The 19,071-nt window shown below is 41.8% G+C and overlaps 1 protein-coding gene across 3 annotated transcripts in view; it reads right to left on the bottom strand.

Moving 5' to 3' along the window:
• The window catches only part of MTMR7 (myotubularin related protein 7), a 99,018-nt gene extending 81,579 nt beyond the window's left edge, over positions 1–17,439 (bottom strand). Inside the window, exon 1 of one of the 3 annotated variants that reach the window (XM_036838548.1) lies at positions 17,409–17,439. In XM_036838548.1, coding sequence (XP_036694443.1) covers positions 17,409–17,426 — 18 coding nt within the window. In that variant the 5' untranslated portion in view covers positions 17,427–17,439. Of the gene's footprint in view, positions 1–12,564; positions 12,720–17,408 lie in introns of those variants that run through there. The other 2 variants (XM_036838547.1, XM_036838550.1) reach the window with 2 other exon arrangements.
• Between the last annotated feature and the right edge of the window lie 1,632 nt (positions 17,440–19,071).

Below are 19,071 nucleotides of genomic sequence, written 5' to 3'. Positions count from 1 at the left end.
GAGTTATAAGTGTATTAGTTTGCTTTCTGAAAACAGATGAAACCAGAGAAAGCAAAGCAGAATCTTTCATATTACAAAGGAACAATCTAGCATACCTTTAAATATTATACTGCTCTCATGCTGGGAAATGTATTTGTTTACTGTCCATCTTGATAAATGATAGGCGAAGGTGGAAAAGAACAAAAATTAAACTATTGGGAGTAAATATATTATTTATGTACAAGATAGAAAATTCAATATTCAACTGAGAATAATTCAGTGTTAATTACTCCTTAAAAACAACGAGATCCATAGGGAACCCTGACCTAACATACAAGCATATGGCTTATGAGAAAATTTTCCAGAATATGTATTTATTGACTGAATTTATTTACATCAGACTATTTTCAAAAGGATTTGAGACCTTTATAAAGTGATAAAAAAGAAAAAAGAAACAGTCCTATTAAAAAAGTATGCCACTCTTGGGGCTTCCCTGGTGGCGCAGTGGTTGAGGGTCTGCCTGCCAATGCAGGGGACACGGGTTCGAGCCCTGGTCTGGGAGGATCCCACATGCCGCAGAGCAACTAGGCCCGTGAGCCACAATTACTGAGCCTGCGCGTCTGGAGCCTGTGCTCCGCAACAAGAGAGGCCGCGATGGTGAGAGGCCCGCGCACCGCGATGAAGAGTGGCCCCCGCTCGCTGCAACTAGAGAAAGCCCTCGCACAGAAACGAAGACCCAACACAGCCATAAATTAAAAAAAAAAAAAAAAAAAAAAAAGTTAAGGATGTACCTCACATATCTTAAAAAAAAAAAAAAAAAAAGTATGCCACTCTTGTATTGCCATTCTGTAGTTCCTTAAGGGGGTTCCCTGATCCTATTAAGGAAATCGCTTGTATGTCTAACAGTCATCTCAAACTCAGTGTGTCCAAAACTGAGGCCTGGGTTCCCTCTCACCTCACTTCCCATCTTCCCCTCCTGTAGCTGTTCCTGTCTCAGCAATCCACCCTGCCAGGGCGGGGGGCAAACAACCTTGGCGCTGTCCTTAACTCCTCTTTTTCTCTCCTCTCATCTCTACTCTGTCAGTAAATCCTTAGCACTCTACTTTTAAATATATTGTTTATTTCCACTTCCACTGCTACCCACCACCCCCTCTTTCCAGCTTTGCCTACCCTCCTACCTCCACCCAGTTTATTTTTGTCCAATATCCTGCTAAATGTAAGTCCGAGCTTGGATCCCTCCTGTGGATCTCCTCACAGCCAGAGTGAAAGTCCGCACATTCTCTGTCCCTGCTCCCCCTCAAAGCTCATTGCCCACAACTGCCCCATCCCTGCCCCTCACCCACCCTGTCTTCCTGCTCCTCCTTGAAGACTCCAAGCACACTCCTACTTCCAGACCCTCTGCTGTCCTTAGGTGAGCGGATGCCTTGCTCCCTCACTTCTAGGTCTCTGCTCAAATGTCATTTTATCAGGAAGGCTGTACTATCAAGCATATATCAGATAACCACCCTAACTCACTCCCACCAACATCCCTCTCCTTGTATTTTGCTATTTTTCTTCATAGAATTTTCTCCATCACACACACACATACACACACACACACACAGTGTATATCCCCTAATTAGAAAGCTACCTGGCAGCTACCTGCATTTATACACTATAGAATGAATAGGGATTCTTAAGGTCTATGACACACCATGCGTTCTGTACCCACACCCAACTCACACCCAAACAACCAGACTTCATCTAAACTTTTGCTAAACCTACTAGACGTGAGGATTTCAAGAAATGCAGGTGGTTTTGAGGAATGCTTAAAAAACTCCTGCTTAACCACAACTTGGAAAACTAAAGAAAATGTAACTGCCGCCATTACACGCTAGTGGCGTGTTTCACTGTAACGAACTTATCAGCCTTGCTTTTGAAGTGAGATAGTGTATTTGATTACACAGACTACCTCCCCAATATTGTCAAATATTGGGCAACGGAAGAGACTTTAACAATTGGGCAATAATCTGTCTTAAATCAAAACAAAATGCTGACCTTGGTTCTTTCGATAAAACCAAACTGCAATAATAAGAAAAAACAAGGGGCATGTTTAATAAGCCAGAGGCAGCCTCAAGGCAAGAATGTGAGCAGGGCTGCGGAAGGCCTCGCCCTGGGAGTGTAAAGCCAGACCGAGTGAGAACCCAGACCACATTCTCTCCCACTCCCAACATCCAAACACAAGATAGCGTAGCTGCTGAGAAGACAAACTCTGCGGCTATACTGTCTGGTTCTGCACCCTCACCGTGTCCCTTGTAAGTTATTTCACCTCCATTTCCTCATTTGTAAAATGGGGATAATTAATAATACTTACATCTAATAGAGTTATTTCAAGGACTAATGAATTGAGTGCCTAGCACACAGCAAGTGCTACTGAAGGATTTTCTTTCACCAGTACTATTATTATATTGCTACTGTTACAAACAGCCACCAAAAGTATATTCAATCTCACCAATAAGCAAAGCTATAGTATATAAATTAATGAGAAACCACACTTCACATATCATTCTCTTAAGAATAAAGGAAAAAAGTTCCTCTGCTACACTGGTAAAGCAGACACAACTCTAGAGGAAAATCTAGCAGAAGATATCAAAAATCTTTAAGATATGTATAGAAAGGGAACCCAAAAACACACTTTAGAAATTTAATCTGAGGCAACAGAGAGATCTGCCCAACAATTTAAATTCACTGATGTTTATCACAGTTATTTGTTCTAGTGACAAAATGGAAGCAAATTAAATATCAAATATTAAGTGATAATCAACTTAGTTAAAAGCTGTAAAACGTCTGAAATTTTAATCTGCTTGCAACCTAACAAGTTAGCCTGCCGCAGTTTCATGGCTGCTGAGGGAAGACACAAGACTCCCGGGTCAGAAACAAAGGACTTCATTGCTCTCTGCACACCAGGAAGCAGGAGCTCCGTGTCTGCACCAGGTGCCTGTACCCACCCTTCCCCACCTCCCCAGTCTGAGGGGAAACCGCAGCCCAGTGGATGCTGCACTCAGAGCAGCTCTGTGTCCCAGACGAGCAAACTCAGAGCTTAGGGCACCACACACGCCAATCTTACAAGAGGGCTGCTAGCAACGCTGGCCAACCTTTGGCCCGAGGAAAATGTTGTCTTTATTACCCGGACAGCAAACGAATCTGCCCTTTGCCCAAGGGAGAAACTATTTCTCTCTTCCAAGGCTGTTTACTATAAAATCACCCTTGAAAAGATAATTTCAGGACAAAAGAACAGAAATGTTTACGACCCACGGAGAATTAACTGCCTCCCAACACTGAATAACTTATAATGCATCCACACCATGTGAGGCCATGTAGTTACAACAAATCACTTTCCAGAAGAATGTTTAATAAAGTGAGAAAAATATTTATGGTATACTATGACATACAAAACACAGACTCTCACCCCCCAAATTACACACACACACAGGCACAGAGAGACAGAAAGAGAAAGAGAGAGGGAAAACAAATGTAATTTTGTTTTATATCACTTTTCCATTTTTATATAAATAAAAGGGCTCACAATATACAAAGTTAAGGGCTTCCCTGGTGGCGCAGTGGTTGAGAGTCTGCCTGCCAATGCAGGGGACACGGGTTCGAGCCCTGGTCTGGGAAGATCCCACATGCCGCGGAGCAGCTGGGCCCGTGAGCCACAACTACTGAGCCTGCGCGTCTGGAGCCCGTGCTCTGCAACAAAAGAGGCCATGATAGTGAGAGGCCCACGCGCCGCGATGAAGAGTGGCCTCCGCTCGCCGCAACTAGAGAAAGCCCTCGCACAGAAACGAAGACCCAGCACAGCCAAAAATTAATTAATTAATTAATTGATTAATTTAAAAAAAAAAAAGAGGCCCCAGACTGCTCTCTCACCCCTTCCAAAAAAAAAAAACAAAGTTAACAGCAGTTCTTCTTGGGTACTGAGATTATGCATGGCTTTTATTTTCTTTCTGCTTTTTTGAACTAAATTTTCTGTAATGTATTACCTTTATAATCAGAAAAAAAAAGGCTTTTAAAAAAATATACATGGATATGACATCAAAAACACAAGTGACAAAAGAAAAACTGGGTAAGATGGACTTCATCAAAATTCAAAACTTCTGTGTTTCAAAGGACACCATGAAGACAGTGAAAAAAAAACTGACACAACGGGAGAAGACATTTGCAAGTCATATATCTGATTAGGGACTTATATCCATAATATATGGAGAACTTTTGCAACTCGATAATTAAAAAAGACAAATAACCCAATTAAAAAATGAACAAAGGATCTGAATAGAGAGCTCTCCAAAGAAAATATACAAATGGTCATTAAGCATAGGAAAAGATGCTCAACATAATTAGTCTTTAGGGAAATGCAAACCAAAACCATGATCAATACCACTTCACACCCACTAGGATGAATAAAAGAGACAGACAATAACAAGTGTTGGCAGGGATACGAAAAAACTGGAACCTTCACACATTGTTGGTGGGATCTTAAAATGGTGCAGTCACTTCCAGAAAACAGTCTGGCAGTTAAATATATATACAAATATATATACATACTATACACACACAAAAAAACAACAATTATTGAAATGGAGAAAGATATAAATAGATAATTGAGAAAAGTAATAAAATAGTCAATAAACATATTTTTGAAAATGCTTCAACCTCACTAGAAATAAAAAAAATGTACCATGAAATAACACAGTGCTATCCCCCCTTTAACAAATAGTTTTAAAATAATTAATGGTACAGTGAGAAAGACACTACGCCCTATTTCTGAAAATTGATATAATATTTTTGGAAAGTCATTAGGCAACATATATCAACCATAAAATTGTTCATCTTCCATGACACGGTAATTCCATCTAGGGCTCTAGCCTATATGCAAATAATAATTAATTAATAAGATATTCTTCATTATATTATTGGAACAGCCTTATGGGGAAATGGTTAATGTGATAATGACATTTCCATAGGATAAAAAAATCACATAGTCTTCTAAAAGCGTGTTTTCAAAGACCACAATAAGGTAAATGAAAAGAAGCATACTACAAAATTGAATTCGGTGATCCTAAATTTCTAAACAAGCAAATATATACTCACATATTAACAGTGGTTAATTTCCATATTTTTCGTATTAAGGAATCAAAAGTTAATACACTTTTATAACCTGAAAATGTATACTTTTTAAAATAAAGATGAAAGAGATAACACTTAGTGCCGATGGTATAATGACAGTGAATGACACAGAGAAAGCCAATCTTCTCATGACTCTATTGATCTCTATCACAAAGAGATCTTGCAAATGACATCACTATTTTCAAATGGGGGTATGGAATTTTGAATTATAACCTGGTGAGTTTGACGTTAAGTCTAGGCAAGATTCTAAAACGGCTTCTTTAATGGAATTTTGTATGAACCTAGAAAAGGAAACTATCAATCAGCAGAAGAATTCACTCAATCATTCGCAGACTACTTCAGTTTTTTCTTTGATGAGCTATTTGGAGAGGTGATGGAAGCCAAGTTTATCAAATGGTAAATGGCACCAAGCTGAGGGAACTAGTGTTATCTGTTATCAGGATGGAGAACCGGAGAGATAAGGGCGAACTTAAGCTACTAAGAAGTCACATCTGCCTAATTTAATTTCTTCCCTGGATAAGATCATGGATGAGGTAATAATAGAGGGCAAGGCTGTTAAATAGTGGATGGTACCCAACCGAGAGGAATAGCAGATGTGTATCATGATCCAAAAACAGTGTCAGGGATTAAGCAAGAACCTAAATCCAATGAGATAACATTCAACAAAGCTAAGTGTAAGATACTATCATTCAAGGAAAAGGCAGGGGAGACTTGACTTCACAGCTCAATGTGTGGAGACCACTTCAGGGCTCTCTTCCACAGTCAGCTCACCAGAAGGCCACTGAGCTGTGGCTCGATGATATTTAAATTTAAAAAATAGTTAGCAAACTTTACTCTCTCCCAGTTCAACAAAACCTAAAGTAATCTTTTTTTTTTTTTTAACTCATTGAGTAAAGTAACCAGGATATAAAGGGACTTAAAACCAAGCCACTGGTTGGTTGCCAGAAAAGCAGCGCTAAGCCAACTACTTAGGTGAGAGGGAAGGGTTATGGAGGTGGTGGCATCCTAGGAAATCCTCGAAGGGCCATTTCCTGGAAGGAGGGTTGATGTATTGGGGAACATCCCAGGGGACAGAGCTAGACACAATTACTAAAAACTACAGGGAGCCAGATTTTGACTCAATGTAAGGAAAACTTCCTAATGGCTAGAGCTGTCCATGGTCATCGTGGATTGCCAAGGGACACAGCAAGTTCTCAGAGTCAGAAGTAGGGAGCTCGGGCTAGCTGGGCACTGGGCTCAGAGGAAATTCAAACAGGATTCTAGTCTATTCTCCCCTCAGATGCCTGAAACACCTTCATGTCTTTGCTAACAAGAGTCATCCAGACTCTGCTTAAGACACCTGTAATCCTTCAAGAGATAAACCAATTTCTTTTCTGTAACAGGTGTAATTGTGGTAAAGAACTTCTCTACACGCAGCCAAGACCTTCTCCTCCGCAGTCCCTTCGTTTCCGCTCGCCGGGACTATAAAGAGTTTTTCTAAACCCTGAACCATAAAGAAGCTTTCCAATACTGAAAGATACCACGTAATGAGAATCCTTATAAAGACTGTTCCTACCCTCATCATTCCACTCTGGGCAATAATAAATTAAGAAAACTGTACCAGGTATTTTCCTAGGGGCACAAAACCCACATCCCTATGAGTGGATACAGTTTAAGCAAACCCTACTCAAATGAATAATATGCAACCATTAAAACAATAAATAGGGAGATGACATCTGAATATAAAATATATATACAAAATAATGGTGGGCAAAAAATTCAATACGAGAGATAAAGCATGCTATTTTCAACTATATAAAAAGGGCATATTATCACAAATTAGAAGTGAATTTGGAGTGATGTAAATACAACTTCATCTCATTAGGTTGTTTTTCTAAGAAACTGTTTAAATGTTTAACAATAAAAATCTATACTCCCTTTTTTTTTTTTTATACTCCCTTTTGATGTAAACCTATCTCTTCACCCATTTAAACAATTAGTCCCAAAGTGCCTAGGTTCTGAATGCTACATAAATCATTCTAGATTATTAGATGTATATATAAAGAAAAAAGATTTAGTTGTATAATATGTAAGATGTACTCATAGTTTCCTCAAAAATTAAAGTTACTATATGACCCAGTAATTCCACTTCTAGAGATATACCCAAGAGAACTGGAAAGTTACGTTCTCCCAAAAAACAAGTGTATGAGTGTTCATAGCAGTGCTATTCATAATAAACAAAAAAGTGGAAATAACCCAAATGCCCATCCACTGATGAAAGGATAAAAAGAATGCGGTATATCCACAAAATGGAATATTATTCTGCAATAAAAAAGGAATGAAGCACCAACACCTACTACAGGTTGGATGAACCTAGGAAGGGTTATGCTAAATGAAGCAAGTCACAAATGGCCACAAATTATATTACTCATCTATATGAAATGTCCAGAATAGGCAAATCTAATAAGACAGGAAGTAGACTAGTGGCTGCCAAGGGCTGGAGTAGGGAATGAGGACTGACTACTAATAGGTACTGGGTTTCTTTGGGAGTGATGAAAATGTTCCCAGTTAGATAGTGGTGAGAGGTACACAACATATAAATATACCAAAAAACACTGAAATGTACACTTTAAAATGGCTAAATGGTGAATTTTATGTTATTTTAATTCTGTCTCATTAAAACAATATATAATGACAAAATACTTATCATTATATATATGCTATATATTTTATAAAATATATTGACATCCACAAGTACTTAATACTATTAGAAGACTGACAATATGGTACCTAGCATGGGTACAATGCACAAAAGGCCTGGATTACTAAAGAAAATATTAAAAACTGAAGGGCTGAAATTAAGAATTACTCATTCCTTCTATTATCCAATTCTTATTTACTGTGTGCTTACTTGGTGCCAGAAACTATGTTAGGTGCTGTGGATACAGGGGTGAACAAGATGTGATCCTCACCTTCACGGGGCTCCTGGTCTAAAAGGGGAGCTTGACATGAAACAAATAATCACTTGCATATATATAAAACATGTATGTAACAAGGGGCATAAGGTGAAATATGGGTTCCATGACAGAATATATCAATAACAGGCAGCCCTGATCTAGATGAAGAATTGGGCAATACCTTCCTGAGGAAATTATATTTAATCTGAAACTATGAAGATGAGAGATTTAGGCAGGTGAAGAGCGGGGATAAGAGTATCCTCCAGATGGAACAGCAGTGCAGAAGTCCTGAGGCAGAAAAGAACCTGTCACATGTGAGAAACCCACGAAGGCTAGTTGTGATCAGAGGGTGGTGAGTAAGAAGACGACTGTCACAGAATGAGGCTGAGAAGTAAACATGGGTCCATCCAGGCAGGCCACTCTGGGGATTCTCACTCTATATCCTGGGTACAAAGGGAAGCCACCCAAGAATTTCAGCAGGGAAGTAACATGACCAATTTGTGTCATAAAAGCATCACCCAGGCTCCTGCTGTGGAGGAGGGATTGGAGAAAAGCAAAGAGGAACCAGTTAGGAGGCTGTGAGAGTAACGGCTCAGACCAGGGATGGGGGTGGAAGGGAACAAAAGGCATTTTCAAGGTCTATTTGGAGTTTTGGAGGTCATCACATATTCTATTTTACAACTCAAATTTACATGTGTGGGAAAAAAATGTCTTCCAGAAAGACCAAAGCATAAAAAGTAGAGATTACTTCACCAGGCTCCTAGACACATTAGCATCTATCCGATACTAACCCAAACCCTGCAAAACACTTCAAGTTACTTCTAAAAGCCCTGAAGGCTTTATATATAACTAAGTAACACTTGAACCCAAATTATCCCTAAGCTTCTTGCAGGGTTTTTTCTTACCAGCAAGTTTTCAGAGTGGCAGAGAAAACCAGACAGAGAAGTAGAAACAAGAAGTTCACTGTGATGCAATACAGGTAACGCTTGGTGTCCTAACTTAAACCCAACTGCAAACTAGCTCCTCCTTGGAACATTTTTTTTTTTTTCTTATACAGGAACCATTCCAGGAGAGAAACACCCTGCTTAGTATACGCTCTGTTAAAGGCTTCTGTTACACACACACACACACACACCAGCAAGAAAGATGTGCAAAGCATCCGGATTATTCATGGGTATCTGTCTCCTTACACTGCACTCCAGAGACTGAAGCAGAGTACAGAGGCCGTGATGGATATCGCACAGCTTAAAAAGAGTAAATGAATGACTTCACTGTAATAGGAAAACAACTGTACATTATACATGCATTTCCTTTCCTCTTAAAATAAACCCCTGCCAGCCACATGGTAAATACACTTCAAACTTGAGTGTATACCCCTCACAAGCCACCTAAGACATTAAATCGTACAATATAAGACAAGCTATCTATTCAGCACCCCCCCAGAATATAATGGAAGCCCAAAACAAAGACGAATATGACCATCAAAAATTATACATTTTACAACACAAGCTCTGTAAGTAGTACGGTCCCTTTTCATTTATACTGTGAAAATTAGTACTGCACTTAAAAATGTAAAATGAAATTGTTTAAAATATCGAATCACTATGTTGGGTAACAAGAACTAACACAGTGATGTAGGGCAATTACACCTCAAAACAAACAAACAAACTCATAGAAAGAGAGACCCAATTTGTGATTACCGGGGGGGCAGGCTGGAGGAAGGTGGTCAAAAGGTACAAACTTCCAGTTAGAAGATAAATAAGTACTAGGGATGGAATGTATAACATGATAAATATAATTTACACTGCTGTATGTTATACATGAAAGTTAAGATAATAAATTCTAAGAGTTCCCATCACAAGAAAAAATTTTTTTCTATTTCTTTAATTTTCTATCTAAAAGATGATGAATGGTCATTAATTTATTGTGGCAATCATTTTATGATGTGTGTAAGTCAAATCATTCATTATGCTGTACAGCTTAAACTTATCCAGTGCTGTATGTCGATTCTATCTCAATGAAACTGGAAGTAAAAAATAAAGATAGGGTTTCCCTGGTGGCGCAGTGGTTGAGAGTCTGCCTGCCAATGCAGGGCACACGGTTCGGGCCCTGGTCTGGGAGCATCTCAGGTGCCGCGGGGCGGCTGGGCCCGTGAGCCACCGGCTGCTGGGCCTGCGCGTCTGGAGCCTGTGCTCCGCAACAAGAGAGGCCACGATAGCGAGAGGCCCGCGCACCGCGATGAAGAGTGGCCCCCACTCGCCGCAGCTGGAGGAAGCCCTCGCGCAGAAACGAAGACCCAACACAGCCAAAAATAAATAAATAAATAAATAAATTTATATTTAAAAAAAAGATAAAAATTTTTTGTTTTACAAATGTAAAATAAAATGATATTGTTTAACCTCAAGGAATCATGTCATGTCATCATTTCTATCTTTATTGCTGTTAAGGCTTTCAGCATCTTTGAGGTAGTAATGATTTATTACAATACATCATATTTACACAACCGCCTGACAGCATCTCCAATGCTCCTGGTCCTCCTTGCGTGTTAAGACTCAGCTCTTCTAAGAAGCCTTCCCTCCCCCTTTACGGTAGAGCTGATCCTCCATCCATCGCCCTCTCTGCCCACTGTCCCTTGTACACATCTCTCTCCAGATTTACAACTGCCTCCATTCCAGACCAGGAGCGCCCTGGTGCTCGGTGCTCCCAGGACCTAACACAGAGCTTCTCACAGGAAAGGTTCTCCAATGCTTGTGGAATGAAATGAATGAATAAATGGACTGGATCCCCCCCAACCTCTGTAGTGTTTAATTTTTTCCACCTGCATTATCCTAAATGTTCATGACTCTCAACTCAATGAAATTTCAGACAATTATCCATTTCCCCCCATTTCTTTCTGTTTCCTGATAGAAGATTTATGGTACAGGGTGTTTATGAAAACGGGTTTTAAGAACAAGTGAGAATATTGCTTGATATTCAGGTTTGCACACATGGCTTTGTAGAGAATGAGTTTGAATAAGGATGAGAAAAGGCCTTTACTCCCCAAATTCATATTCCATAGGAAGAAAAGCACTCAGTGTCATGTCACCCTCTCACTACTGACATTCACATCAGATGTCATTTTTATCAAGAGCCCCCTTCTTCAAGACAAAGAAAGGATGCCCCTGGCAAGGGCAGAGGGAGTTCATGAGTTAAATTCCTCATTCCAGAATAAATTATTTAGCATCACTTAAACCCTGAAAGCTCTGAGCCACCTATCTTGCGGTTTATGGCACTCTCCTCTACGTTTACAATTTCCCGATTGTGAAGCAACAATTTAATTCCATAGTGCAAAATCAATACAACTTAACTTTACTGTTGGAACTCACATTATGTGGCAAACTAAAAGATTTTATTCTTCCACTGGCATGAGACAATTGTAAAACTGCCTTTATAAAGAGGCACTTAGGAACCATTCCAGAATTTAGGAATGAATTTTTCTTACTGGACTTATTGCACAGCAATGGGCCCATGAGATGAATACGATCCCTGGGGCCTCCTAAGTTCCAGCTTTGACTTCACTGTCAGGACCTAGATTTTGAACAGGAGATCATCCCGGAAACGCAAGGCGCTGTAGTGGTAGTAACAAGAGACAGCCAATAGGTTCCTGAAATAGGTTTTGTCACTAGTTTAGGGTTTTTATCAGGAATGTCGATCACCTTTTTTGCTCTAAATTTTATTACTAGTACAACCATGAATAGTAAGGTTTGGTACAGGGGTCAACGTTTCCAGCGTTATTTAACTGAAATGATCTGGAACCAGTCGCTTTTGTTGAGTTGGAAAGAGCTGGTGTTGTTTAAAACAGACCAGTGGACGAATCTATAAGCTGCAACCCACTGGAAAAGGCAAGAAGATGGAAGGATTGATAATATTCAGCCTACAGCGAACATTGATCATCTGCTCGGTGCAAGGTCCACTGCAGCTGATAGCCTGAGGACCAAGAAGCAGCAGGGCGAGTTGGGCGGGTCTGAACCCTTAGATTCAACAAGCTTCCCCGAGTGCATTCAACGCACCTGCACGTAACTCGTTTCCCTACACCTGTTATTAGGAAGGCTTGTTTCTCTCAGCTACTCAGAGCAGCCAACAGAAAAAACAAAAATTTTAAAGCAGCAACCTAGTGCTAGACCAGAAGGGAGCGTTTATCAGCCTACCAGCAGCCCCATTACTCTATAGGCAGTTAGGGTTCCCTCCCGTCCAGCCCTCTGTCCACTGAGCATCCCCAAGGACAAGAGGTTAGATCCAGCAGCAGCCAAGGCTAGGCCTGTGAGGCAGCAAGAGAAGCCCAGCCTCCCGGCGAAGCGGCAGAGGCTCCGGCGCCGCCTCCTCCCTCGCTCGCTCGCGGTGCCAGTTCGGCCTGCGCCGGACAGGGAGGCCGGGCCTCCAGCTGGCTCAGCATCCCTCCTCTTGCTCCCGCTCTCCCTCCTCCGCCCGCGCGCGTAGCACCAACCTTGGGCGTGCGGATGTGCTCCATGGCGAGCCCGCGTCTGCAGGTCCCGGCCGGGCGAGGCCTCACGCACCTGCGCGCGTCTGCAGCGCGGCGGGAGGGACGCGGGGAGGGGGCTTCGCGCCCGGGAGCGGGCGGGCCTCGGGCTTGGCTCCGCCCTCAGGTGCGGCGGCGCCCGCGCGAGGCAGGCGTGCGGGGCCCGGGGCTCCCGCGCGGCCCTAGCGCGCGCGTCTCTGCGCTACTGCCACCTGCACCGCCTGTCGCCGCCCCGCCCCTTGCCTGGCTGGGGTCGCGGGAGCCAGAGCCGCTCGCTTCCTCTGAAGAAGGGCAGCCAGCGTAAGACTGTGGGGTTACTGTTCCCCGAGACACAATGAGGGCCTTGCGTTGGGTGCGGCCTTTTGGAGAAGAGATGGGACTAAGCGCTGCTCCACACCTCCCATGGGCTTCCTTCCAGAGGGTCCCAGGATAGGTGGCACTTCAGGGTGGGGCAGGAAAAAGGCTGCCACAAACATTCCAGATCCAGTGTGGCCTGTTGGGCCCTGTCTGTATATTTCAGCACAGGCGGCAGAGCGTTTGGGATGAAGGTGGAAATAGCAACAGTGTTAGCGCCGTAGAAAGTGCTGGGAAGACAGGCATCTCACGTCAACCTGTGACTGTACCCTTGGAAGAGACACTTTCCCTTGGCACCGTATTGGGTGCTCATTTGACATCTTCACTTAGCTCTCACTAACTGGACTGGAAGATATAGATAACAAAGCATCCATTATAAAGCATCATTCTTCCATTTATGATATTAAGAGTAGTTGTTGCCACTGTTAGTATCAAGCCATTTGGAAAAGCCAAAGGGAAGAAATGCGTGCCACCCACCCCCGCCTTTTTTTCTTGCAAACCTGTGTGTAAAGGTTTACCATATTAATTATTTCATAAAACTGTTCATAGTTCTTAGAATAATATCTATCCAATTTTTTCCTAGCTCTTACTCATCTCTCTTTTACCTGGATTGTAAATTCTTTGGCTATAAGACATTGGTTTTTTAATCTCTTTTTGTCCAGTGTATGGTAGGCACATTGCAACCTTCCAAATAAATGTTTACTTAATCAATACAGTATTGCATTTTTTTTAATTTCCATGTCCCCTTCACATATCTTTTATCATTTCATCCTCCTTCCACTCTGGGAGGCAATTAGGACAAGTTCAGTAAACTGATGTTTGCATATGGCAAAATTGACCCAGAGTATAATTTCTTGTTACTAAAAAACACCAGGAATAGCGTCAGGAGCACTCTGGTTCCAATTCAGCCTCTGACCTCATTCCACTTATTAGGATAAGTTAACATAGAATAAGCTAGAAATAAAATAACAATAGGGAAAGAAATCTCTATAAGTAAACATTTGGGTTTGATCTAACAGTTCTCTGAGGAATCCTCCTCGACTTGACCCCCAGCCCCGATCGCTATCCAGTTTATTAGATCACAAGCTGTGTTGACCCCAGACAGCCACTCTGCTCTTTCTCACTTTCTCTGCACTGCCTCATGCCCCCATGTTTCACTGCTTCTCTGAACCACCACCCAGCGGGGCAGAAGAGATTGAACAAAGCAGCAAGAGTTGGAGGGCAGTGGAGTGAGAGGAGCTAGAATACATCATTGAAATGGCTGACTATGTTGATCCTAAGTAGGGCAGAAAGTGAAACCAGGCATTCATTTAGTTAAGAAACACTGGTATTAATTTACTGATGGTCATGCACAAGGCATCATGGCAGATACTGGGAAACTGAAGGGAGACCCAGAGGAGGAGGATACCAAGTTCCATAACAGTGATATGGATAACACCAAGGAAGTGAAAAGTAGACCAGTAAGATGGCAACAGAGCATGTGGAAATGCCAAAAGTAGCCTCAAGGAGATTGACCTACTTCCTACATTTTCCATGTTAATTATATGGGAAATAATAGGTGAACTCCGGATCATATACTTAATTCCTAAAGTTTGCTACTGTTGCATTTGTTATGAGCCATGGGTCATTTGGATAAATGTTGCACCTCTTGAGTATTCACAGAGCAGAAATCTCTCCATCTGGCCCCAGAACCAAGAAGTAGGAAGGGTAGAAAAAATGTATTCTTCTAACACTACATAATTTGCAGAGGGATCCACATCCAGATTTATACTACATCAGTTTACTTTTTATACTACAGATGCACTTTGCCCAGTAGGTTGGAAAATGGCTATTATTTTTTAAGCTAGCATTTGTGAATCCTGAATGGAAAATTCAACAAAACTATTTTCGCCATCAAGCAAAATATCAGACAATAGGGTTAAGACCTAGTTACCTGCATATTCATCAAACTACTTCTTCCCTTGACAACACACAATATAGTTGTCCTCATTTTATCTTTAGTGCTCATGTTTCAGTGCTTTTCTACCTCTGTGAAAATGGTAGATATTTAATTCTCCTTTCCTTCACGGGCACACAGGAGACTATGCTTCCCGACTCTATTACTGTTGGGTGGGACCATGGACCAGGGCTGTGGAAAGTGACCTGTGTCACTTTGAAGCCAAAGTTCTGCAAAACCTGTGTGGCCCTCCAGCTTTCTCTTCCCTTGTCTTGTTATATGGAGATCTTATCTTGAAATTATAGAGAAAATAATGATGATAAGTTCACTCTGAGTATATAATGTGACTGTGGCCACAAACTATTCAGCATTAGATTGACATGAAGAGAAAAATAAGCTGTTTCTCCAAGTCATTACTTGGAAGGGAGCTGCTCTGAAGTGTCACAGCAGGTTCTTTTGAGTGAAAAGAACAGCTTTTTGTAGTGGTGGTCGTTGCATGAAGCCACTGAGATTTAGAGGTTAAGTTTTGTACCTACCCTCGCCTATCCTGACATTCTAGAGAAGGGACTCTGAGAGTCAAAATAATATACTTTCTGTGTCTCTGATCTTTTTTCAAGGAGGTTGATAATGTCATTAAAGAGATCTGATGACACATGTCATCTGCCAAGACCTCAACTTTATTGTGTATTACCAAACTTCTTCTGCAGAACCTCTCCTTAAGAAATTTGTATCACACGGATAGTCTAGTTGCAAATAATATTACTATAGGAATTTTTAAATCCAAACTTGATATTCACTGGAAACTTCCCCAAATGCTGTGATCTTCAGTGGCGTGAGGAGATTTGGATGCTTATCAAACACTTGCAAGACTTTTTCCAGAATTCTTACATTTCTCCTGAGGCAACGAAAACTTCTGATTTGGAGTGAAGACAAGAACTCTCTCCTCAGGAGGGTAGTATTGCTAATGATTACAAACTCAGTAAAATCCTATTCAGCACTACTAAGCCTCAGCGGTCCATGAGGATATGAGTGGAGGAGGGCACCCATCTCTATACAAGCCGAGCCTCAGCTAGAAGCAGGCTAGATACCCAATAGGATAGGGTTAGAGCTGCATTTGGGGTTCTGCCTAGAAAAAATAACATCCTCACCTCCAGGATTTTTCTAAAGCCAATGATGCCAAATACCAATGTCTTCTTTGGCCTCGCCCTGTGCCAGGCATAGAGATGAAGCACCCTGTGGACTGCAGGCAGCTCTGCCCTTTTTCTAGAAACCAAAGGGGACACTCTGGACCAGCATAAAAGGAGCTCTTACTCTATGAACAGGCAAGGTTTTAAAATAGACTCGCATATTTTGTTCTCCCTCCAAGAAGGCACATCACTCAGACACAAGTCTGTATCCTCAGAGCACTTACTGTTTATTCCCTTCCCACTGCTGTCCCTTCAACCATCATTTTGATGCAGACAATTCCCATGTCAATATTTCCAATCCTAAATTCTCTCCGTACCTCACATATTATATTTCCATCCACCTGTTGAGTACCTCCACATGGATGTCCCATCAATGTCACCAACTAGGTATGACAGACAGGCCTATATTCAAGTCACAGCTCCAGCATGTGCTAGCTGTGTGACCTTGAGCAAGTTTTTGACCCCTCTCAGCCTCAGGTTTCTTACCTGTAAAATGGAGATAACAATAATATCTCTATTACTTTCTTTTTCTCAAGCTGAGGAGTAGATATCTATATATATATGAATGTTTATTACATTATTTCCTGTTTATTTGTATATGCCTGAGGTAGTCCAAAATAAAAAATAAAATTGATAGCAGAAAATGGGGCATAACTACACCTCCTTCTTAGGATGGATGTGACGATTCAGTGAGATCAAGCATATATTCTGTGACTAATATTTATTGAGTGTTCTCTGTGAGCCAAGCACCGAGGATAAAGTGTGAACCAAAGCAAACACAGTCCTGCCCTCAAGGTGCTTCCGTCTAATAATATCAGCTCCTATTATTATTATCATTACCTTCTACCTGATACCAAACCTCCTCTTGAAGTCATTACTTCTTTTGTTAATCTCAATCGCTCAAGTTCAGAACCTTCGAGTTTGTTCTGGTTGATGTCCCTCACTGGCCCCCATACCCAGACAGATGAGGATTCCTCATCCACAACTTTTCCTCAGCTGACCCCTCCCCTTCCTTTCCCACTGCCATTGCTCTAAGATCCTCATTTCTTCTTCCCGGCTGGAATATTAGCCTCTGCTGCCAGATCAGTCTTCATGAAAAGCAACTCTAATCATCGCTCTCCATCTTAAAAACTTTCAGGTGGTTTACAATTGCCTTTTAATTAAGTACCATCTCCTGATTCTGTCATTGAAGGCCCAGTCACATCCTACCTTTCTCTTTCTCTTTTACAAACTCAGCAAAGTTAAGTCACTGGCACTTAGTAGGTGCTCAATAAATATTTTTTGAATGTATCACTTAGTCAACCAATCACTTTCTATATCCTGCATTTACTTACCTTTATGTCTTTGTTCATACTATTCCTGTGTATCAAATCCCCTAGGTTCATTTCAAGATTCACTTCAACATTCCCTCCAAATGCAGTTCTTCCAAAATAACTCTTGTCTGTTCATTCCAATAAGCAGAGATCGTCATAAGCAGTTTATTTTCATCTGGAAGTGTAATTTTATGCATCTCTGTCACAACTTGTCCACAGGGGACCTTAATCAGTCCCCTGTTCCAAGAACCACGCTGGGTCACTACACTGACAATGTCACGCTGGGCGGATGGAATGAACAGAAAGTTGCAGGGGTCCAAGATGCCCAAGAAAAGCACACATGTGTCAGAGGATGGGAGATACCTTCTGGGGAAATTCAGGGTCCTGCCATCTCAGTGAAGTTTCTAGGCATCCGCAGTGGTGAAATAGCTTCTCCAGCATGAAAGGCAAATTGCTTTGCTTTGCAGCCCTCTAGCCTATTACTGAGTTGGCCGTCAGGCCCACCAGCTCTGAGTGGGGCCTTGGGTAAGAAAAGGGTCTCTAGCTGATTTGAGTTGTGGTGGAAACAGGTCTATGACAGTGGCTTTTTGACCCCAGCAGATCCAAATATGAGGAGGTGATAAACATTAAATGAGGTCATAAGGGTGGGGCTCTAGTCCAATAGAACTGGTGCCATTATAAGAAGAGGAAGAGATCTCTCTCTCTCTCTCCCTCTCTATCATATGAGGATACAGCAAGAAGGCAGTCATCTGCAAGCCAGGAAAGAGAGCTCTCACCAAAAACTGAACCTTGGGGGACCTTGATCTTGGACTTCCCAGCCTCCAGAACTATGAAAAATAAATTTCTGTTGTTCAAGCCACTCAGTCTGTGGTATTTTGTTATGGCAACTCAAGCTGATGAATACAAATACCTAGAGTGGTTTGCACTGATCCCAACTTGATACAGATATTTAGAACAACATAATTTATGAAGTGTAAATATTTCAGGCTTCAGAAACTTAGGAATATAAAGGCAATCACATGAATATTAATACCTAAAATCTCAACAGCCCTAAGCCTCCATCTTCATTATATAGAGTCCTCTTCTTCCTAATACTTCCAGAGGAACCAATGTGTAAACACAGCCAGTCCTGGTGGCCCCCTGCTGCATTGCTAGCCAGGGCAGGATCCTGCTGCAGCAGACACAGTGAGAGCCAAAATATGCTGCTGCTCTTCACCTGCTGGAAATCTGCTGTTCTCGATGCCAGGGAAGCTGAAATGCTGCCTCTATCTTCTGATTCAAAAATCAAACTTGCACTCAGTTTGGAGGATTTCTCACATCAGAGATGTTCAGTATTCCAGAGTATGAGAGTTTTTTCCTTTCCCCACCATTGTTCCACTCTGGGTCTTTGAGAGCTTCATTCAGTGCCAATACTCAGCTGAGACTTCGTCCTATTGTGGTCCGTCGCTGCCACTGTCAACACTGCTACTCTGTGGTCATCGACACCTACACTGCTGCAAACAGGCTCTTCTCAAAGTTTGTGAGATTGTGAAGCCGCCGTCACGCTCCAGCGCGGGACATCTGCCCACAGCAGATATTCTTGTGAAATGAAAGGTAAGACCTTCTTATGAAGCTCATTTAGGGGTTGTCCAAAGCAGAGCTCCCGGGTTGCCAAGTGTCAGAGTTCACAATCTGTCAGTAAGTG

Source organism: Balaenoptera musculus, chromosome 21 (assembly GCF_009873245.2).
Source record: "Balaenoptera musculus isolate JJ_BM4_2016_0621 chromosome 21, mBalMus1.pri.v3, whole genome shotgun sequence".
Classification (NCBI taxonomy): Eukaryota; Metazoa; Chordata; class Mammalia; order Artiodactyla; family Balaenopteridae; genus Balaenoptera; species Balaenoptera musculus.
The sequence above is the reverse complement of the archived record's forward strand: the minus strand, read 5'-3'. Positions and strand labels throughout refer to the sequence as shown.